The 24485-nt window shown below is 39.9% G+C and overlaps 1 protein-coding gene across 8 annotated transcripts in view; it reads right to left on the reverse strand.

Moving 5' to 3' along the window:
- Positions 1–59: 59 nt before the first annotated feature.
- Positions 60–24485, reverse strand: part of lrba (LPS responsive beige-like anchor protein) — a 185419-nt gene continuing 160993 nt past the window's right edge. For 4 of the 8 annotated variants that reach the window (XM_051384753.1, XM_051384754.1, XM_051384756.1 and 1 more), the window contains 9 exons: positions 19717–19806; positions 17141–17333; positions 15536–15601; positions 13721–13876; positions 10935–11102; positions 6246–6347; positions 5942–6138; positions 2558–2709; positions 60–1536 (listed from right to left, as the gene is read on the reverse strand). In XM_051384753.1, coding sequence (XP_051240713.1) covers positions 1446–1536; positions 2558–2709; positions 5942–6138; positions 6246–6347; positions 10935–11102; positions 13721–13876; positions 15536–15601; positions 17141–17333; positions 19717–19806 — 1215 coding nt within the window. In that variant the 3' untranslated portion in view covers positions 60–1445. The remainder of the gene's footprint in view (positions 1537–2557; positions 2710–5941; positions 6139–6245; positions 6348–10934; positions 11103–13720; positions 13877–15535; positions 15602–17140; positions 17334–19716; positions 19807–24485) is intronic. The other 4 variants (XM_051384758.1, XM_051384757.1, XM_051384755.1 and 1 more) reach the window with 3 other exon arrangements.

Raw genomic sequence — 24485 nt, forward strand, 5'->3', positions numbered from 1 at the left:
CCACAGGATGGTGCTATAGAGTCTTGGTGATTCCTAGTGAAAAAATACACTTACACCAATTCAAGTTATAAAATTCAATTTTATTGTCAGAACTCGGCACACAAAACACTCCAAAATGATTGCAAAAAAATATTGGTTGATAGATAGGTAGTTCTCATAACTGGAGAATCAAACCACATCAAAGCGCAAACTTTAAAGGAATGTTTCCTCAAAATCAAAGATACAAGTGGACGTTTATTTTACTGAGGAACAAAGGAAATTATCTCATTGCCATTTTAGTGCTAAATCACATCTTAACATAATCACTCATTCTGTGATTTAGATTGCTGTGATGAAAAGAAAAAAGAGAGACCCTCAGACTGAAATAGAGTAAGTCCTTCCTTTCATTGCACATCTCACTTTGCTGTTAGCTGCTCTGGAGACAGGACTCAAAGAAGACTTAAGAGATGCTAAGCTGACTTAAGCACTGAGTATTATGATATGACATGATTTTTATTTAGTGATTTGAAGAAAAAAAAAAGTGATCTCATACTCTCAGTTTTTCCATCACAGACATTAATCAGAAGTCCCAGTTTTAGGAGAAAAAAAAAGAATTACTGTCACTTATTCAGTCATTTAGGAAATAATATAATGATGTTAAAAGAGCAATGTTTTTTCCTGACATCTTCCTTTACATAATGCTCATCTTTAACATCACTGGGTGGGAGTGGGAAGTGTTTTTAAAGTTTGAAATATTAAATGATAATAGGTCCGCGCTGATGTGTTTCATATGAGTAGTGAGCCATGCACAGAAATGCAATCTCTTAGCAAGCAGAGAGGTATAGAGGGAATGGACATTTTAAATATGGAGGACTACATTTAAAACTGAATATATAGATATTTATATATGTATATTCCCTCTTCGTTTATCCTTCTGTCCAATACATTTATTATTTATTCAAACATTTCATATCTACCGGCTGTGGTGCCAAAATGGCAAAAAAGCTGTGAATGATAGCTTAATAATTATTCCCCACATACACACCTACAGAAAAAAAAGGGAAAAAAATAATCACTCACCCTAAGGTACACAAATATTTGGATTTTTAAGTCAAGAGAAAAGGTTCTCACTAGCTCCCCATAAATCCCACTTTTCTTTTCCAGAGGAGATGAAAATAGACTCTTACAGCTAAAAATAGATTTGTTTTTAACCGTACAGTAACATAACCCCCACCCCTATGATTTATATGAAAATTGTCTATCTGATCTACAAAATATAGCAATGCCCTTTTTAAAAATAGTTTTTACTATAACAGGACAGATTTATTTTTTCTTCTTTCAGTAAGATACATTCAGGATATCAGGATATAGACAGAATAGTGCTTTTGATAAGAGTTCACACACAGTTTGGATCTTTGTCAGTATCAAACTTTGTCAGTCAAGTAGCTGCTGTTGTTGTTGTCAGCTCAGTATCTCGTCTGGTACTCATGGTGCCATCTGTTGAAGTCGTTGTAGAAAAGTACGATACTTCCAGATGCCATGCCAGTTATGATGCACCTTAGAAAGGTTAGGAGGAAACATTGTGAGGTTTTGTGTGATTTAAGTTTGAGGATCTCTAATGCAAAATCTGTAGGTGAGCCAGAATGTAGGGGGCAGTGAAAAGTAACTAAGTTCAACCAACTAAACCAACAAGTACAATTTTGAGGTGCTTGTACTTGAGTATTTGAAGTAAAAATGTTACTTTTTACTCCATTATATAGTTACTTTAAAGATTTATATACAAAACACATGATCGGCCAATAAAATATGTCATAGATGAAACTACGAAAACAGTATAATAAAAAGTTCTTATAATCTGCTTCACCTCAGCTACAACATTAAAATGCTGCTTACATGTTACATTGCACCAGTAATAATCACAAGCTCAACAAAGCTCAAAGATATTACATTTATTACTATATTTTTGTTTTAAATAATGATATAAAACAGAGAAAAGCAGCAAATCCTCACACTTTAAGAAGGAAGACATAGCAAATATTAAGCAGTTTTTCAATTAATGAATTAATCAATGTTCAAAATTGTGATGATTAATCTTCTGTTGATGGATTAAACTTCAGACCTAAATTTTCAAAGCTGGACATTTTGTCATTGTGGTATTGCTAGTTTTACTTAATACTTATTCGGACAATAGTTGTAGACTATGAATACTTACTAGTGTACATGTCAGGTGATAAGTATTCAGTGTTTGTAGTGAAATGTCCCACCGTGCATGGTGCAGTGACAATTCTTTCAAAAATAATTTAAGAAATTAACTTACTTATCAAAATGTTGAGGTTATGGAAAAACAAACACTGTTGGCCATTCAATGTAGGTTGTTTTTCTTTTACAGTACAATACTCTCAAATATTGATTTCATATTGTCCTCAAAAATCCACTATTGGTTGGGCTATACTTCTTCTGTGTGTGTGTGTGTGTGTGTGTGTGTGTGTGTGTGTGTGTGTGTGTGTGTGTGTGTGTGTGTGTGTGTGTGTGTGTGTGTGTGTGTGTGTGTGTGTGTGTGTGTGTGTGTGTGTGTTACCTCTGGTCATGTGACATGGCCATAGAGCGGATTCCTGCATCACAGCCCGGGTAGGTGAACAGCTGTTTGAGGTTGTGGACCTGCCAGACAGATACTACACCTCCATCCCCACCTGTCAGCAGATACTGACCATCACGGCTGAGAAGCATGGCCTGGCAAAGAGGAAAAGAAAACAAGCTCATTATTAACTTTTTAATGTGCTGGAGAACTGTCTGGGATGTTCCAATCGCTACAGCTTTTACAGTAATAAGCCAGATGTTTTCCAGTGGTACAGTCTGAGATGATTCAGTCACTTTATTGTCTGAATTGTTTGATCATCTGTTACCTGCCCTTCATTGCTAAAAAGAAAAAAGAAAGAAAACCCCTCGCAGCACAGCTATTCAACCTGGAACAACATGCATAAATAGTCTCCGAATAGGACTGGTGATCTGGGACCAGTTTATCTCCTATGTCAAAGTAAAGCTCATACTGCGAGGTCATGTGATCCCACAAAAGATCCCAGGTCAGCACCGCCATCCTTAGGGGCTTTCTGTACACAGACTCTGACTTGCTACAAAGATGGCTCCCCACAGCGAGGCTCCGAGATTTACTCGTCTCATCTGCTTTTCCTGCAAACTGTAACTGCTGAATGGGTCCCCCGGGAATCAGACATACACAAATCAGGTCGTGTGTTGGAGTCTATTATGGGCGCAGTGCATAGTGGAAGCTGAAACTGAAACAGTCAGGGGCATCAATCACCAAGTAACCGTAGCTGATGAAATGACGAGGCAGAATGTGACTTCTAAAAGCAGCAAATGACACTAATTTAGAGCTTTTCTCGTTTGTGGTTTCATAACACCGAGGTCGGCCGTCTTTCAGCTGCAGCCAGTTTGCAGTGATTCAGCAAAAGACACTTCAATCGTCAGCAGCATGTGTGTTGAATCAGGCTCATATTAAATGGAAAAATGAAACTTAAACTTCAGTTCTGAAGTTATTTTCAGGAACTTGACTTGGTAAGGAAAACATAAATAACCCTTCAAGAGCAGTACACAGTGGATGGACGTAAAAGAGTGTAGACTAAATTAAGCAAATGTTTTGTATAAAAAACCTTTGTGGAGTTTCATACCACAGTGAATTAAATGAGCTCTGTTTCTCATTCTCATCACTCACGCACTTAAGATAGACACACAGCTTGCACGTGAAGACGCTCACACAGGCAGGCAAATAGAAAACGGGCACACAATGATGCACTTGCATGCTGCAGGCTGGCAGGAGGCCTTGAGTACCAATCCAGTCTAATTGCCACGTTAGATCATCTTCCAAGATGGCTGGGAATAGAGCATGACTGAGTGCAGCACCGGGTTGATTTGTGTGGTGTAGTTCTGTTTTGTGTGTACGGTGTTTGTCTTGTGTATCAACATTCAGAGTTAATCTGACAACAACGATAAAATGAATGGTCAATTCAGACAATCATGATCAATGCACTTGAACTGAAGCACAGTGCAAAGGAGTACAAGGGAAAAATAGTGATTCATTATACCTTGGCTGGGCTGTAAAACCAAAACAATGAGCTGAAAGACACTAAACTGCTCCATAGAACTGCAGATTTTGAAGATAATGCTTAATTCTTCTGAGTTCAGCTTTTACATTACACGCAGTTATTCAATCCATTGTTAAAAAAAATTTATTAATTTACTAGTGCAGCTCTAAATTTGATAAATTGAGTTAATAAGCAGTCACAGCTAGAAATATTGTGTAAAAAGTAACAGTAAAATAACAGTAAAAAAAGAATATAAGAACCATTTGCCAGTTACTGTGTTGTATTAATATACCTGTGTATCTACTAATGGAGTCCATGACCTTACTGAAGCCCAGCAGGAGGCCAGAGAACTGGCAGACATGTCAGCCAGGCCAGGTAGGAGGCTGCAGACAGACATTATAAATCAGTTCCTTGCCACTGGGCGGTCAAACAAGATGGCCGATGGCTCTGTGGGAGCTAAGATGGCTACCCGGGCTCAGATGACTAAAAAATGACTCCAGCAGAAACACATGCACTTTTAATGCTCATATTTCCTACTTCTTTCGGGGAACGGTGGGTGGATTTTAAGGCTGGGGAAGGTAAAAAGTTTAATTTATGGTGCTGTTAATCCCCCTGTTACACGGACGAAGGCAGTGAAAAAACTGCTGGAATGGTTACACTGCCTGAGTTATACTAGTACTTAAAAGACTGTAATCCATTCAGTATGGCTTCTGTCACTCGATTCTGCTATTAGACTAGGATGCCGACTGTTCGCCTGTCATCTAACCTCTGACTCCAGACCCATATAAATTCACAGTGCAAACATTCCCTCTCTTTCTCAGTCTTACTCTCTTTTTCTAAGTAGATACTACAGGCCAGGACAAACACTTATTTATCCTGGAGTCCTACCGTGCTGAGGCTCTGAGGGCTAAGAAGATTGATTCTGGTATGTACATGAGTGCACTAAATACAGTTGGAGTCTCAGACCAAGAGGGTGGAGCAAGGGGGGAGGGGGGGGGGAGGCGGTTGAGACTGCCTCACTACAAGATGTTAGGATTTTCCTAATGCCATCTGACATGGCTGGAATTTACAACAGCAGCGGAGGGCTGACAAGGCCGGCAGTGGCCCACACTGTTCCCAAGTTAAAGCTTTGCTCCATAGAAGGAACTCTGGGAAAAGTATAAAACTCTACAAGTATCTAAAAACATCATTAGTTTCTCTTAAAGACACAATAAAGTATTCTGCAACCTACAAACTGTATACTGGCAACTTTCCCCGTGATGTTAATGCAATCAATCAACATTTGTCCGCGTGTGCGCATTAATCAGGCCTTCTACAAGTTATATTTGTGGCTTTGTGTAGGAGAGGGCTGGTTGGCAGGTTAGGAGCCGGGGCACGAGAGGTTTCTTAATAGGAAACAGGCGTGTGGCTGTCTGTCAGAGCTAGCTTACATTTCCCAGGCCAAACCGGAAACAAAGGGTCGGGAAACCAAAGGCAGTAGCTGCTATCTTGTGTCACTCTAACCACGAGGGAGGAAATGTGGGAAATGGGGAATGTGTCGTCTTGCGCTGGAGGGTAGTTAATGGTGTTGGTGTCCAGAGTTGACCACTCCTCTGGAATGTTCTCTACCACTGCCGCCAAAGCAATTTGACCTGACAAGAGAGCTGTGGATCAAAAGGACCATTTCCTCTGGTGTATGCGTGTGAAAGGGAATAAAAGAGATGTGAAGCCACACTCTGCCCCGAGGCATGCCGACCCCTACCTTACTCAAATCTCAAACCGTAAGAAAGCCTTTAATCAGTACGAGGACTTTCTACACTGATGTGGTGCAGGCACACATGTGCACTTTCACATGCATGTGAGCGCAGATATGCACGTTTCCTCACCTTGATGCTGTCCTCCACCTCCATGTGTCCTAGCAGTTTGCCGTTGACACTGAAGAGACAAAACTGTCCCTTGTCATAGTAGATCATGCAGTTTCCCTCAGTGGAGGACTGGATGAGACGAGGTCGCAGGCAGCGCTCTGGGCCCTCCAGGGTCCGCAGCAGGTCCCCATTCATGGAATGGATCAGACAAGGACCCTCTGAACGAACACGATAAGAAACATGGTAAGTGAAGCTAGAAAAAGCTGAACTCTTTTGGTCAGTGACTTTTTGTTGTTATGTATAAATGAATATCTTGGAATATTACCTTTGCAGCCGCTGATGACGAGACCCAACTCAGCACACACACTTGCACATGTCACTTCACAGTCGTGGCCCGTTAAGATGGCCCGCGGTGTGGTAAACTCTGCTAGGATAACACAAACAAAACAGTTTTTTTTAAATGTATTACCACTTTTTAATCACTAGAGGGAGTGAAATACAAATAAATCTAATTCCTAATTCCTTAAAGCAAAAACAATCCCTGGGAGCAACCATATAAATCAAACAGTAAAGTATGGAATCAAAAAACACACAATGCCAAAAGGTTAATTATTTCAGCTAAAACCTTTTTTTATATTGTTATATATGTACATATGTATATGTACATATAGCTTGTCGCAGAGTCTTCAGACCCTCATTCACTCTCTCTTTCTAGCACTTGTCACCCTCCGCCTCTCCCCATCTTTAAAACCTTCACCCCCTGACTGCCTTCACTGGATCCAGATGTTTCTGCACTAGAGAGAGAGAGAGAGAGCCAGAGGGAGCGAGAGTTATGGTCCAACTCATGAAGTTTGTGTGATTTTGTTTTGGTTTGAGCTGTCAGGGCAAGCGACAAAACAAAATCGCCTTTTACTTCTCCGTCTGTCTTCTCTGTCCGCAAGCACATGCACACACAGGAGTGTGCATTACTATATATTTATTCTTCAACAAATGTAGATGGATTCATTCCAGACAGACTATGCATCTAAACCTTTTGTCATTGCATTAAAGTTGTTGAGCTGAATGACAGCATGTAAATAAATGTGGCTATAGTGTAAAACAGGGATTGTGCAGGTCAGCAGAGCTGTGTGTTTATCTATATAGTGACCAGCAGTGGGCCAGCATCCATGAACTGGGGTGTGGAGTTCATTAAGGTCAGGGAGGGGTTCTAGTCAGTAACGACCTCCATATTCTTTGCTGTCACAGGTCAAGTTTAGCCCAGAAAGAGGAACACAAAGCAACAATGCTGATTTATGTTTAAATGACTGATGACGCTATTTTCCGAAGATATTTATGTATCAACTCCGAATTGCTCCAAGGCAATGTGATTTAAGTAAAATAGTTTCCAATACAATTAATTTCTTACAGTAAATGCCACTGATATGCTTTCTGTGATACAATGTTGTAGTTATATGTACTTTTGAAAAAGTGTAGTTTCTTGCTGACTTATATTCACAGTTCGTTAATGCAGCTTCTCTCTTTAATTCAATTAGATGACATAAAACTCAACACAGGTCCACTAATAAGACAGATACCTTTTCTCCAAAAGCCACAGCTACTGTTAAACCTTAATTAGATTTAGCAGAAAGACTCCATACAGGCCATTCTGCTCACTGAACCTGCTTGTAAAACAGCCAACTAAAGGACAAGCTAAACTCTAGTCGCGTATAAAGATGAAGTCAGCAATGTTTCAATTAAATAATATAATCTAATCCATACATAGAGTAATTAGAATTTTATAGATCACAAGGGGATACTTAAATCAATAGATGGACTCTGATGAAAGAAATATTCTGTATGCATGTATCGTCATTATAATGTTGAAAAGACAAACTAAGCCTCTTTTTTGCATGTTTTAAATAGTGTCTGACAATGTGCTATAAGGGTGTCCTAAATTATGTTTCTATTAACATTCATATTTTCTACTTTTTTTCTTACTGTTTTGCATTCTTATAAATGATTTCAATAACCAATGTGTCTGAAATAAAGTTAAATTTAGATTTGTAACACCTGTCCAGGGACGTTCAATAGACAAACAAATAAATAAATCAAATAAACTATAAAAAAAAGAAAATATATAAAATGTGTCATTTATAATAACAAATACCAAACAGAACAAGAACAGCAAGAAAAACAGCTTTGTACTAATAACTGACCTCACATTTTTTAATGCTAGTCGACTGTTTTACCTCCCTACATCCAGCTCTTCTGTCCACTCTCCAAAAGACAGACCAGCCCCTCAACTCTACCAGATCGGCAGCCTAAACATCTACATTTCATTTAGTTAACTGGCTGACATCCTCAACGTCACTAAAAGCAAAACGTATGATCTACAAGCCTTCGGATTAAAGCATGATGTTGGATTTTGCTCACAGAAGATCAATAAAGCTGATATATTGGTATATCAGTTAACCTTTTGAGCCTCTACCAGCCAGTTGGTTTGAATTAGCGCCACATCTGATTACAATCTTATACCTGTATATGACTAAAGCTGGGACACTGAGGAGGGTATCAGCTATCTAGACAAGTGTGGACAAGGCGCGTGTGTGCGTGTGTGTATGTGTGTGTGTGTGTGTGTGTGTGTGTGTGTGTGTGTATGTGTATAGATACTGCATCCAAAAGCAGTTCCATTTTGGATCCTGTTCAAAGTTGGTAAAATAACCAGGTTTCTGATCTTCCTGTTTTTTTTATTTGCAAAGAGTAGCATAAAAAGCATTCAGGTGTCTATTTAGCGAATATGTAATACAGCTACACAAATCTTAAGTATTACAATGTATTAAGTATTTGAATGTCAACATTTGAGTAATGTTCAGTCATTTAAGACATTGCTAAAAAGTTGTTGGAAGCAAAACCTCATTAAATTAGACAAGGGAATAATGAGGATTTTGAGTTTGATGAGCAGATTAATGATCCAGATTTAATTCAATGTTGCTGACGGTTTGTCTATGTTTATGATAAATAGGGATAAAGATAGATGCATACACGTGCATTCATAGTAATTTTTTTATGTATAGTAAGCTATTTACCCTAATCACAAAATAACTTATCTACAGTTATTCTCAAACATTGGTGCTGATTTTACATCGAAAGAATATTTTATTCTGAGTAATCGGTGTTTGCTTCATTTGAAATAACACTATACAGTATACCTTATATTATTAAATAGACATCTCACTGAACTGGTTTTTCCCTCTGTGAGCAGCAGATGGCAGTGGTGTCTGCAGAATTTATTTGCTGCTGTGCACAACAACAACATGTGCCTGCAGCAGGAACCAAGTGTGCATAGGTCAATGTGTACATGTGCATATCAGCCATTCAGAGGCATTTGTGTCAAGCTTATGAAGTGTGTGGGATATTCACAGGGCATTATGCATGAAAAGGAATGCGTGTGTGTGTGTTTTGTGTGTATGCATGTGCTCTCTTTTGAGTGTATGTAGAGATTTTAGCCTGAAAGTGTTTCATTTTTGGAAGAGGAATAAAGAAAAGTCTGCTGTCTGTATGTATTTTGTGACTGTGTGTGTGTGTGTGTGTGTGTGTGTGTGTGTGTGTGTGTCTGTGTGTCTGGGAGAGCCTCCTGCGGTCTGGGGCAATGGAGCATCACATTGTGGTGGTGAGGGGTTGGGATGACGACTGCTTTGTCTGCTCCTCTAGCTACAGCTTGGTAACTGCACTGAGCCGATTGACTTTAGACTGACACGCACACACACACAAGCTTACAAGAGCATGTACAGCACATGCATTGGTGTGTACACACAGAACCCCTTTAGGCATGTAATAATTCCATAAATCAATCAAAATAGAGTCTATTTGTCCTGGATATTATGCAGTTAAATTGTTATACTTAAGACATGAGGCACCGTGCAGATGAACCCTCATGTGACCTTGCAACATGCACTGTTACCCCATAAGGAAATGAAAATTCTGTAAACAACTTCTAGGCTTTGAGGATGATTAAAATTAATCTCGAAGAAGTCCCAGTGTTGCTGTAAAATCAGCTATAAGTAATAATAAAATCTATGTAGAATATCTATCATTGTAAAGTGCTCTAACTTTTTGTCATATTGTTATACTTCTGTCCTCTGTTGAGTAAAATTGTTAAGAAAAAGCGATCAAAGAGAAAAACATAAAATGAGAGCAGAGAATGAAAATGTGGTTGAAGTCCATCCATATGTTTCGACTCACAAAAGTAGTTATCCTTTGTCTTTAAAAAAAGTTTGAAAATCCCTACAATTTAACTTGCGGGAAAAAAGAAAAAAAAAATTCTTGATTCCAACATCCCACATCAGTGTATATGAGGTAAGTGACAAACAATCATCTATGCTCTGTCCCCTAAATCAAAAGCCAATGTAGCTTATTAACCAAATCTCAATTTGTCATAAATTTCAGCCCATTTGTAATGGATCACTTAACAACATGTACGCCAATCTAAGCTGACCAAATTAGCACCGAGCAGGCTAAGGGCTGAGCAATGTGTGTGCGATGCTTTGATCATGGCTAATGCCATATGTTATGGTAACGTAAGGGAGGCCCATGACATTTTTCACTTTTATCGACTAGCATGACCCCGTGGCCCTCGGATGGTGGTGAACTTTCATGTGCTGGCCGACGACCCCCAACATCACATTTAACGTCTCTAAGTGGCCCTCACTTTCACTCACATTAAAGACAGACTCTCTCTCTCTCTCTCTCTCTCTCTCTCTCACAAACACACACACACACACTATATCTGGTCTCTCAGAAACTCACACACAATCTCAAACACATTATCGAAAGCTGTTCCTGGTGCAACGGTGCTGCGAAATCCAATCTGTATGCAGGAGGCCTGGCCTGGTCAGACGAAACTAGTTGTTACTTTACAGAGGGAGGCCGTAAATCACACAGTCACAACTGTCTGGGAGAGTGAGCACTCAGAGAATACCCGTGTGTGTGTGTGTGTGTGTGTTCACACATTGGGCTGGTTTGCCTGTGTACTTACTGCCTGGGCTCTCTCCAATGCTGTTGTTCTTTCCATTCCAGTACCACAGCAGCAGGGTGGCATCTCTGGAGCCTGATAGGACGTAGCAGTCTCCTCCGATGTACGACTCAGAGCGAGCCAGACACGTAACCACGTCACGATGCCCAAAGACTATCTGAGTCAGTTTGCCTGCAAAAGCACAATACACACACGTTCTTAAGAATCAGAATTCATTAACAATTCATAAACAAGAAAGGAATGATGCATTTATGACTAGATTATATCCTTTGATCAATTTAAGATGTTGCTGTAATACACAATTTCATATTGCACTTTAATAACAGGGTATGAATTTATTGCTAGATGTAGTTCTTTGGAAGTCCCACCATGTGTTTGTTGATCATCTGTCTACTTGGCTAGTAATTCTACAATATCCACACGAGATCAGATGTCTACTAATTCCCAGACAAGAATAAATATTTGTTCCAACTCTGTGTGCGTGTGTGTGTGTGTGTGTGTGTGTGTGTGTGTGTGTGTACGTGTGCATGTGTGCCTATACACATGCAGTGCACTCCATGTGTATATATAAAAGGGCTAATTGCTGTCAGATTTCCAGACCACAGCTCCACTGTCTAGCTGTCTAATACTCATTACGCTCCTCATAGTGTGACCTCTGCAGTCAAACAGTGGATAGTTTGCAACACATGACATTTCTGCCTGGGTGTCAAAATCACTGTCCATTAGATAATTAAGTTATGTCTTGCTGAAAAGATGAGAGTTGTTATGAAACTGGGCAGGTCACTGAGTAAACTTCCAAAGAAGAACAGAGACATGAAAGATGTAAAATGTTTGACATCTTTATAAACTTTGAAAATAAGTAATGATGGCTGCAGCAATAATGGCTACCATGCAACTCACTCAACACACACTTGCATGCACACGGACAAATTAAATTGGATGTGTGTGCACGCAGGCGCATGAGGCTATGTGATTTTGTCCACGTGTACCAATCACGTCTTGTAATTGATAAAATCCCTCAGTTCTTTAACCTGGGGGCTTTAGGGACCTCAGTGGCAGCTGTTGAGCGTGTACGATTAAACTGTGTTCACGTTCCAGTCGCACACCCTGGTGGCAGTCACACAATAGAGCTATCTCTGTCCTCCCATCCCTCCTACCCTCCCTCCACTATTAAAGACAGGGAGGCCCTGGCCTACAGAAATTGAATCGGAGTCTGTTGTATAGATGTGTGTAGGATTCTGAATGGGGTTGGGGAGAAGAGTTGAGGAGCGGGGTACAGAGATGAAGCTTTAGACAGTTTCATTTAGGACCCCTGACCTGATGCCATCTGTGTGTGTGTGTGTGTGTGTGTGTGTGTGTGTGTGTGTGTGTGTGTGTGTGTGTGTGTGTGTGTAAAAATGTCTGCATTGCATGCACGTATAAGTAGCAAGACCGTGGTATTCAGGCATGTACAATGTCAACAGTATATTCAAGTTAAGATATATAAAGAGAAATTAAGATTAAAATTGATTAAGATAAACAAAATCTCAAGATATACAGAAGAACTGCACTAAATTTAAAAACAACCTGACACAATGGGTTAAAACCTGAAAACAGATTATTGTGCTACAAGAATATCAAAAACAAATGATTCAGTTCAACTGACTTTAGGGATATTAGTATAAAATGAATTGTTGACAGCACACATGTCTTGAACTGGCAAAAAATAAGAAGAGAAAATAAAGAGAGCCCCAAGCACTGTAGCAAGTATTTGTGAATTTGTAAGAATTCCACTGGTACAACTACAATACAATGCAGCACAGTGCAGAAAAGCAGATCACTCCATCTGTGTTATAACAAACAGCTGAGACTGTATTGTTTAAAGACTAAAGGCTACAAGCGACTACGACATTCATTTCACGCCACAATACAAAATTCTTTTTTTTATACAAAATAAAAAAACATACTGATGATTTTTTTTCATCAGTATGTTTTTCTTAGAGCCTCACTAGCAGTTGGACTAAAAAAAAAAAAGTTTGTCCTGAGGATGGAGCTAGAGGAAAGGCCATTGGGTTTATTAACATTATCTCTTTAATAGCATGAATGTGTTCATCAAATTTAATCTGCTTATTTGCTTATGAGACTTATGTTCAGAGTAGACATTTTGACTCGTAAAAAGAGGGAAGATCATGTTATAGTGTCTAATAAAGAGTTCATCATCAGGGTGATATGTATATGTTCAGTAAATGTAATGGCAATGTGCCCATTACATTTTGATATTAGTGGGTAAATTTAATTTTACAAAAGCATTTCCTGATATGGTTCATGAAGTTGGTGCCATTATGTGCACAGACATACAGCGAGTTAGAAATTTGTCTAAAAATGTATAAAATTGCTCCAACTGAAAAGTGTAGTGTGTTTGCACTTTACAAGCTGAACATGTGTGTCAAATGTAGTATTTAAATTACAAGTGTTCAACGATTGCATTTAGGTCTTTGTCGGGTGAGAGTGATCTGATGCCAAGAGTTTAGTGGCAGAGCAAATGTGCATGTTAAGACTCCAAACATGGTTTACCCAAATTATATAGGAAGATATGGTTAACTAAATGGTTGCCTTATTTTGACAAAATATGAAGTCCCACATTTACAGCATGTAAATCTAGGTCTAGGTTAATGTGTGTATGGGACAAAATTGTGAAGATATGATGTGGTTTATCTTAAATACTGTGTTCCTAAAGTTGACACAGAACAGCTTTTTCCTGATCAAATGCAGCCTAAGGGGGGAGAAAGCGTGCTATGATTATACAATACCTGAGTCCGTGGAGTAAACCCGGAAGCTCTTGTCCCAAAAGCCACACAGCAGGATGAAGCGGTTGTCGGCTGTGATGACGAAACACTGCGAGCTGATCTGAATGCTTTGATCCAGCAGGTCTGAGATCTGACGACGATGACTGCCCACGTTACTGGCTGGAGAGGAGAGGAATAAAAATGTAATGAGCATATAAAAAAAATGACAGGTTGGAAATGTACAGATGTAGACAGAAATATTAAATCCATTTACATATATCTATTTTCAGAGCTCAAACTCTAATGCACCTCCATTTAAGTTTCAGTCCACCGTGCAAAGAAGATTTGTGAGAGAATACATAAAACATCCCGGAGGTTAAGTTTACAGGACTTCACATTTTCCGTGAGAGTCTAAGAGTCTAGTCTGAGTAATGACAGTTTTCACAAAATATGCACGCCACTCAAGTCACAACACACACTGCAGATTCATCTTAGTTGTGTAATTTAGCCAATGATTGGTTAGAGAGAAAATTTATTGACATTCTCTCTTCCATAAGTGGTTTCTTTTTTCTTTTCTAGAGAGATATGTCCATTGTGAAGTATTTCTTATTTGGTGGGGTCGCACGCACTGGAGAACAGGTGTCGGAGAAGATTGTCCCGCATGGAAACTGATAAAGTCCAGTATACCTGCTACAAGTAATATTTCAACCCATTTTTAACATTTCCCAAAGCCACAGTTGGCTCAACACTCATCCTCAATTTACTGTGTTTAGCTCAGACTCCTCCTGGAATGCAAACAGTGTAAATATATTACTGACAAGCACAAAAATCCCCTCTACCCCCCCCGAAACACACACACACGCACACACCCCTAAACACAAAAATATATTATTTAGTACATTTATGCTTATGTGATAAAATAAAACACAAATATTAAAGATTTAAAAGGATAAAATTAGCCTGAAAAGTGTGCTTCCAGTGACAAATAACACCCACCCACTATAAAGCTCTCATAAAAATATGCACTGAATGTATAAATACTGATTCTGCCTGAACAAAAGGGAATACTGTACGTGCAGATAAAGATGAATATGTGAGACTAAACTCTGGTTATTTTCAGGAGTCAAGTAAAAAAATAAAACGTGTGGAAATGGTCTGGTGAGACTGAGAGTGACCACAACATTCACAGAGAAAGAACAGCCCCCCTTGCAGATGTGCGTGAGATTGTGAGAGGCTGCAGGGAAGCGACGGAGGCGAAGGCGGGAGCAGATAGAAGTGGCTCTTCTCTCCCTGCTCCACCAGTGCATCCCATACATCACTGTAGCTCGGCACTCTTCTCCTGCTCATCAACAAGTCGTGAAGGATGAGAGGCGCCCATATTGTCCTGACAGCCGTCCGTAGTGCATTCTCAATCACACATTATTACCACATTCATATTCATTTCCATTGACACGCGTCCTTTCCCTCCGCTCAAATTAAACCAAAGAGGATGCAGAAGGGGAGGGAGGGAAGGGACGATGGGGAGGGAGAAAGAGGGGGAGTTGATGATGAAATGCCGGCCTAGGCCACAGCTCATTGCATTCCAATTTGCATGCAAATGGTTTAGTGTGAGAGCAGGGCCTATATCATGAGGAGTGAACTGGGGCAGAGGCTGAGAAACAACTCTAATCTACTGTCCAGGGACACGGCGCTACAGACTGCCATGAGTCACCAAGATGCCAACACGATTCATACACAAATCCACACAGGAAAAAAATCATTTCATGCATATATGAGCTCACACTATGTAAAGAATACGCATGTGTGTGGACTCTTTTACAGTCATGAATGACAGCATACCTATCAGTGGGTCAATTTCCACAGGAAGTTGGTACTGCTGGTCCTGCACCGTTGAGCTCTGATGACCTGACAGAGAAGAAGACAGATTGGATTAATATTGTAATCATGTGGCCTTGTGAAGTAGATGCTGGCTTTCAGTTCATTAAAGCACAAAATTATAACCATAAAGTCACAGTGTCACCTGCTGGCCCAAGAGTTCTCCTGCAAATTAGACATCATTTATGTCAAAAAGCTAGCAAGGCCATAGAGAATATGATTCTTTATGCTGACTGTATGCTACAGAATGCACTGCTTTTGCTCAACCAAGTCACTTTAGCTAGAAACAGCTGTCATATTTTCATAAACTGATTCAAAACAGTACTAAAAGACTATATTCCTAAGTGTAAAAGCACGACATAAATGCATACATACATAGAAGATATTTTGCCAATGATTGCATGCTGCTCACATAGTTTGATATAGGGCTGCAACTCCCATCAGCAATTTTAATTATCAATCAATTATTATTATGTTTATTATGAGACTATAAAAGATCTGAAATATGTCACAATCACAATCTCCCAGAGCCTAAGCTGACATCTTCAAATTGCTTGTTATCTGAAAAACCCAGAGATATTGATACAATTGTATCACACATAGAAAAGTATTAAATCCTCACAGTAGCAAATATTTTGCACTCTTTTTAATCTATGTGACTCATCTGAGTAGGACTGCAACTAACCACTATACTCATTAAGGATTCATCTGACAATTATTTTTGTGATTAACTTTTTAGTCTCTTCGCATTGCTCATGTTGTCAAATCAACAGTGCAAAACCAAATAATATTCAATTTACAAAGATATTAAAAAAAGGAATCCAATCTAAAATTTGAAAGGCTGACTTAGACCGAGGTGCTGATTAACTATGTGCATTGTTCATTAGCTGCCTGCATCTTGTTGAAAAGATTTTTCATGTTTTTATTTTTTAACTGCTCTAGAAGCCACATGGAGTCTACAGTAAATCCATGCAATTAATGATCTACTTCTGAACAGCACACATCTTGTTTATTATACCAGCTCACTAAACCAATTAGGTTAATCAGTCTGGTCTGTGGTCCGCATGGATGAGGTTGTGTTCTACTGAAAACCAATCAGTCTTCATCCTCATAAATTCCGAGATATCAAATTTAATGTTTCTTCCAGGGGCAGGATGGATGTTGAGTAAATAAGGTTTTGCGAAGTGAGAGGCTGATGTATGGAGGTGGACGTGAGACCTAATGCTGGCTGCTGCATGTGTCACATTTGATACTGCTATCCAGTAGACACAGTCAACTGTCTCCCAAATCAACGTCCATCCTACAGAGACGAGACGGGTCAATTCTTGGCTCAGATAAATTAGACACTCAGAGAGAAATGAACCGAGGACATATGAAAATGATTCTGTGGAAGCAAATGATTGTCTTTACCTGCTTAAAATACCCTTGAGGTAAATCTGATGCGAAAATTACAGTAGCATGAAATCGCAGAACAAATTCTTTCAATTAAACACACCTTTTAGATAGCACAAAGACAATGATGTGAATTCACACACAAACATAGGAGTGCATGGAACACAAATCTCTCACCTGTCAAACCGTGCCACTTGTTGACAGCAAAGAGGCGATTTGCTGTGACGGTGATGATGGCAGCAGATGTTAGACCCGGTTGGGTGTTGGCCGCCACGTGGGTCACAGGAGAGTTGGATGGGAACTTCAGCACCATGATAACATCCTGCTGCATCTGCTCCGTGAACATCATTGGGGTCTGCAGGAGAAGATACTGTTCAGGCCCCCAGGATGGACAACGCGATGCAGCGAAGAGAGGGAAAAGAGCCAAGATATGGAGTGGCAGACGAAGAGTGAAACAAAAAAACAAGTGAAGCAGCCACGGCCGGTGTTAGCGAGGACAAAAACAGAGGGAGAGGGGGGGAAAAGAAGGACAGAGAGAAAGTTAGGAAGCTTGAGCAGGATAGCAGCAATTAAGCAGTACAGGTAAGAATAAGAGTTAGGTAAAAGTTAGATAAAAGTACGGAAAAGAGATGCAGGAAAACTAGGAATGGAAAGAATCTCAAAGAGGAAAAGCATAATCAGAATTTTAGGCAAGACATTCTGTTAAAAGTCCCCATTCACTCAAAGATGTATGCAGAACAATGTACGTGCAGATTTCGACACTAGAAGCCTGTTTTCAAATTCATCTGCTGAAAGAGGAAAGTTTGTCTACGCTCATCTTAAATCTGAGTTCAACGTGTACCTACAAGAATGATTTTATGACATCTTAACCAGTTTGGAAGCCAATCGTTGTCCAACATTCAACTTGAAGCCTCCAGAGTAAAAATACTGAGAATGTACTTTTCTGTGAAGTAGAAATCATCTTGTGTCCAGCTGCTTTGAAATCAAAAATATTCATAGATTCCGTTTTCTTTTTGCCTCATTTTGACAGGATAGCTCAAGGTAGCCAGGAAAGGGGAGAGAGAGAGAAAGGGAGAAAGGGAGAGAGAGAGAGAGAGAGAGAGAGAGAGAGAGAGAGAGAGAGAGAGAGAGAGAGAGAGAGAGAGAGAGGATGAGATGCAGCAAAGGACCACAGGTTGGACTCGAACCCATGGCTGCTGCAGCTAGGACTCAGCCTTGGTACATGGGGCTTACATGGAATTAAGACTGGCTTCAGACATATACATTATATCTACATATATACAGCATGTGAAATGTTTTACATTATATGAAATCCATGTCATTTTTCTGAGTGGGACTGCAACTAACATTTATATTTATTATCAATTATCTTTCATGATCAATTGATTGTTTATTCTATGAAATGTTACCCCAGATCATCTGTTTTGTCTTATCAAAAATCCAAGCACCAAAAATATGTAACTTACAATGATATCAAAAAGAAAAGGAGCAAATTCTTGATAAATGATCAATCAGAAAAAGGTTTTCTTTTTACTGATGTTCACAAGAAGTAGAAAATACAAATGAACCTAAATTGCATTAGATTAAACTTGTTACTAAGAAAAAATAAAAAGATATCTATGCAGTCATAACAAAAAAGTGATTCCATTGAACTATCAGACTGTATTCCTGGTTAGACAGGAGCTTATACAGAGTGTCTGTACTAAGCAGCTGTAACACAGAGCCATTTTCCTCCTTGCGTGTAAAGAAGAGGAACATCAGTGTTAACATCAGGAATAGACCTGAGTAAATCCGGTGTGTCTGACAGCTAACCAGACGCACTGACAGTATCATTACCACCGGCATGGGCAGATGCCGACACTCTGACAACACACTCACATGAGGGCGGATGGAGAGAAAGTAGAGAGCAAGAACACGTAAAAAAGCAAAGAGAACAGGATGTTCGGAAGGAATATGGAGGGGTGCAGAGGGTTAGAAATGTGTTTGAATAATGGTGTCTGAATATTATGTTTGAAAACTATATATGGCTGAGTAAAAATAAAAAACATTTAATAGGAATTTGCCTGTAAGGGAGGCAGATTCAAAGGCTGAGTTTGTGTCTGTGTGTGCATGTGTGCGCTGGGTGGTGGTCTACAGCCAGCTGTCAGCGCCACAGGGACACCACACTAATAGGGACTCATGGGGCCTTGGTCCATCACAAGCAGGCACACTGACTGCACTCCTTGGCCCTTAAAAAGCCGTCACTTCAGGACTGCTGTTCATTGCTCTCCTTTGCTGAGTTCCTCTGCTTCCAGCTCAGGTAGAAAATCTGGCTCAGACCCAGGTTTCCAGCACAAAGCTGTGCCTTTCCCCAGCATACCTCTTACTAAACACACATGCACACAAATGCTTGTGATCTTTCCCTTTCACACACACCTCTCTAATGATGAGAGAGGAGATGCTTTCAAACCCAAGACTTTATTTTCCCACAGTTGTAGATGGATAAAGAGAAGACAGGAGGTAAATGGAGGATGAAAAGAGTGAGTCAAAAATTAAAAAGAAGAGTTATATGAAGCAAAGCAGAGCGCTAGTATCAGTGCACACCAGAAGTCAGAGACACCATTAAAGAGACAGAAGAATGGTTGATACTGTAGCTCAGTTGGCTACTGACCCATATTATATCATAGTATTTTCAGAGTGAAGGATTACTGGTATAGTGGTTTGTGTGTGTTTTTGAGATGATCTGTTTACATGTACGTGTGTGCATCACTCACCACTTGCATGGCCGAGCTTCGGGGTGGGTGTGGCTCAATGAGCAACTGGCAGGGGGTCTGTCCAAAACTCCTAATTTGAGACTCCACAGCCTGAGAGAAAAAAAGAGAGAGGGGAAGAGATGGTAAAGGAAAAAAAGGGAGGTTATTCTTTCACTGTTGTGCCTCAGAATTTGAAAAGCAAATTGAAGTTGTATAACAGTATCACATTGATTGAAAACCCTGTTAATAGATAATGATATTAAAGAGATAAATAGCTCAGAAACTGTAAAATAAAAATCTGGTTTCTATTATCTCACAACCTTACCCAATATCGTATTGTATCATATATCTTATGATATCATAATGCTCAACTATCCTAGATGACTGTCTCAAAAAAAGGAAATGAAGAGACAAATACAAAAGCCAATATAGCATGGGAAAAATGCTTCCATTTATGTTCATGCACACATCACACATACTTCCTCACTGTCCGACACACACACCAATTTATCCTCCACAACCACACACAGAATCAGAGGAGGGCCGGGCCGGGCGGGCCGGTAGGCTGGTTAGGTGGTGTTAATGAAGAGGTATAGGACCATAAATGTCAGAGCAGACGCCGGCCGAGCAGCCTCTGGACATCATCACACAGCTCACTGTCAGGCCAACTAGCCTGGGATTGAACACACCCACAGCACTGTACAGATGCACCGGCCTACACCAACACATCACAATACCATATCATATCATACCATAATGACTAACAACTAACCTCTTCAATATTTTTTCAGCATGTAACATGGTGGAAAATAACCATTGCATCTTCACAGACCAAAATGCTTGTTATGTCCGACCAACAGTTCAAAACCCAATGGTATTCGGTTTTTAAAGACAGAAATAAAACTAAAGAAATGAGAAAATGCTAACAATAGAGAAGCTGGAACAAGAAAATTCACACAAGAAAACAGGATATCATAAAATATATCAATGTAAACAAAATACAGAAAACAAAAAGAATACAAGATAAGTGTCAGTGGGAATTTGGATAACAACATTAAGCAGAAACTGCTATGAGAAAGAAAATCTATCATACAATATGATAGATGGTTTATAAAAGGGACAGGCAGAGAGAAAGTGGCCAACACAAAATTATGACAGACCCGTCAGTATGTTGGTGTGCACTGTGACTGGCTGTGTGGGAGTGACAGCTTGTGTGTGTAGGCTGAGACGTTTGAGCCTGACTTGGCGAGGCCTGTGAGAATGAGCTCATGGTTGAGGCCTGCATATGGTATTTCCATGAGAAAAAGGTTGGGAAGTTAGTCTGCTCATATCCATTGTCTGAAACAAACCAGAGACCAGAGAGGCGTAGAGAAGGAGCGATCTCAACTGTCTATTACAAGGTTTCATCTGCTATTTACTGCCAAGAATCATGCACCGAAAAATTCTACATACAGTATTTCTATGCAAATGTAGAACTAAGACACCAAGGAGATCATATGCATCTCACCCTCTCTCTTTACAGTCAGTAGACTTTCTTCACTCTGTTAGTTTTGCACTTTCCTCTTGCTTTCCTCGTCTATACTTTCAACAATGCTTCTGTCTTTTAGAGCAGAATAACCGGCTTAAGTCATCCTCTGTATAAAATAGTGTAAATTTAACACTGGCTTTCATGATACATGATAAGAGGCTAGATAAAACAGAAAAGGATGGTGCATCTCATGCATAATAAACTGGATTGAATGTCCATGTTTCACAATGTGATATGTTGCAAAAATGCAACCACTTAAATGAACCAGTGTGGCTTGATACTGGCTCAACAGACTGGAAACTTTTAGAACAGAGTTTAAAATTGTTTCCTTGTTAGCAGGAATGCCTTGGGTTTCATATTCAAGCCAAAACTGCATTTAATGTACATTGACCTAAACACATGCATGTGTGCGAGCATACTAGTTCTGAAAGAGATGCTTCCATGATATTGTAAGTATTGTGGGGATATTGAGGTCTAGCGTGTAACATTTAGGAGGATCTACTGGCAGAAATTAAATATAACATTCATAGGTATGTTTTCATTAGTTTATAATCAGCTGAAAATAATTTTCTGACTCCACGGGTTGCCTTCCTTTGAGTCATTTGCATTTAACTGCCATGTTTCTACAGTAGCCCAGAATGGACAAAAAAAACACTTCAGATAGGGCGGTTTCCATTTTTGCAGCCACCGCAGATTCTCCATTGTGCTTAGAAAGGTAGGGTGAAGCGAGTGAGTTGCAATGGAAACTACACTGCTAGATGCTACTCAATACTGTACACTAGTCCTTTAAGACTGATGTGTTGTTAAATAAAATAGCATTGTTAATTCAATGATATCAAAAGATCAACACACCTTTGCACATGACCTCATTATCGATTATGACAGAATTGTAACATTTTCCATCTCATCCACAGTTAGTCTGTTAGCAAGAGGATATCAGAGCATCATTCAAGGTCAAAGTGCCTCCCCTCTCCTCTGCCTATAGGGCGGAGCATTTTGCTAAAGCTAATGTGAGGAAGACAGTTCTCAAAGCCACTCGACCTATCTTCATTAAGTTTAGCTCTGACATTTATGAGGCTGTGGAACGCTGAAAAGTGGCTGAGTCTAGGTCAGCATGTCCTATCCCTATATGCCAATGCAATGCTCAGGTGATTATACGAGGGGCCATCCAAAAGGCCAATCTCTTTTGGGGGCACTGGCCCATGTCTGATGAAGGTTTTCTATATTCTATACATTTAAATGGCTGAGACGCCCTCGACTCAGCTGTCCCAGCCCGCCTTTGATTTACTCAGCCACATGACAAGATGGATCTCCATGTAAAACATGCTGTATTTATGCATAACGAACCAACCACACTCTATGAATAGAATAAAAAGAATAACTGCATGGCCTTGCATTGTTGACAAACAGCATGTAGGGATTCTCTGTCCATACGCTTAAATTATATTAAATACAGTGAAGGGCATATTGTCCAGAATAAAACCAGTGGGCCTTGTGTTTGGTGAGGGACTTTGGCTGACTGTCAAATCAAGTTCACTCGCGTGGGTACATTTCCTCGTCTTCTGCCGAATTACGCAAACGCTGTACAATTCAGACGGAGCTCTGTGTTTTGTCGCTGGTGTGAGAGGCTGTGGGATTTTCCATAATCACATGTGAAAGAGGGGAAGCCCTGTACAACGATGAGAAGGCAAGGTTGTGTTTCTCTTTATACACTGAGAGGCAACACAGATGTGCATGCATGGGTGCACACACGTACACATAAATGGATCTGCACACACAGTTCTCTCAGAGAGTGAGGAGGTAAGTTTTGACTTGCGGCGGAGGCAGGACAGGAAGTAATCATGGTTTTGAAAAACACAGCAGTGGTCTCCACAGCATTCCCTAATCTGGGCTGAGATATTCCAAACTCTCTCCCAGAACTAAAATGCACACATAAACAGACAACTGTGTGCATTTATGCTGATGAGCACACATAAATATACAAAGGTATACACATGCCAATGGATGCATGTATACATACACATGTGTATGTACAAACATATCAAGGTATGATCCATCCAAATCGCTCAAGTGTGTGTGTGTGTGTGTGTGTGTGTGTGTGTGTGTGTGTGTGTGTGTGTGTGTGTCGAGGTTAAGTTGGGGCGGTTGGGAGTTAGCGGCTGCCAAACAGCGTGGCAGGAATACAGAACTCTCTACCCCAATCTACTACCTTTTCCGAACCACATATAAACACACAAATGTACATGCGCACACAAACACACACAGACGTCTGTGACCCATCCCCCTGACAATGAACAGCCCCGGGGCCTGTCCTAATGCAGCCTGGCCTTGCCCAGACCACAGCTCAGGCTGAAACAGTTGTCACTCAGTAATGGCAGACTCTGGGGACATTTTCAGACCCAAAGCCCTCAGTCTCAAAGCTCCTGTAGCCCTCAGCCACCCCCAGCGCCCGGCCATGACGAGGCCCAGGCCTGGAACTCTGTTTCCACCTTCTGCACAGACAGGGCATGCTTCCTTCCGCACAAACACAGTTGAAGGAAAGCCTTGGCTGAGCTCACAGGTATAACACTGCTTTGGTTTATTTAACTAATTAAAGCGCTCAGACTAAGTTTTTTTTTTTTTTTTTTTTTTTTCTTAAATTGAAAGCCAGCAGCTTGGACTCCCTGCATCAGAGGGGTTGTGGGAGGAGAAAACAACAAACTCTTTTTTTCATCTCTAGGGAGTGAAACAAACTGAAATTATTACATTTCCAACATCCTTACCAATTTTAGCTTCCGTATGAAACTGCCATGTTAAATATGACATGTGTAATGCTTTAAAAACCTCAATATGATATTCATTTAAACTGTGATAACATTTACATAAACACATAAGACCCTTGACCTTATGTTTAGGGTAATAGGTTACTAACAGTTTATTTTGCAATGGGAAAACAACAACATTTTCTTTGATTTGTGCTGTAAAGCAATGCAACAGATTTCCCATGAAATCTAACCTTGAGCAAATAATATAAACATTTATTATCTAAACACACCAATGGGGGTCTCCAATCTTTTTATGTACTATATGTCAAACAAAACCTTAATGATTTATTGACAGTATAATAAATGCTATACACCAAAACTACAGTGAAAGAAAGTCCATGTATTCAGAAGCATGCATATCCAAAATCTTCTTCATAAGCAGGGAGGCATGAGGCATTTTAATACCACTCAATTCAAATGCACCTGCTTCTGATGACACCCTGTATGTGTGTGGATTT

Source organism: Dicentrarchus labrax, unplaced genomic scaffold (genome assembly GCF_905237075.1).
Source record: "Dicentrarchus labrax unplaced genomic scaffold, dlabrax2021, whole genome shotgun sequence".
In the NCBI taxonomy this organism is placed as follows: Eukaryota; Metazoa; Chordata; class Actinopteri; family Moronidae; genus Dicentrarchus; species Dicentrarchus labrax.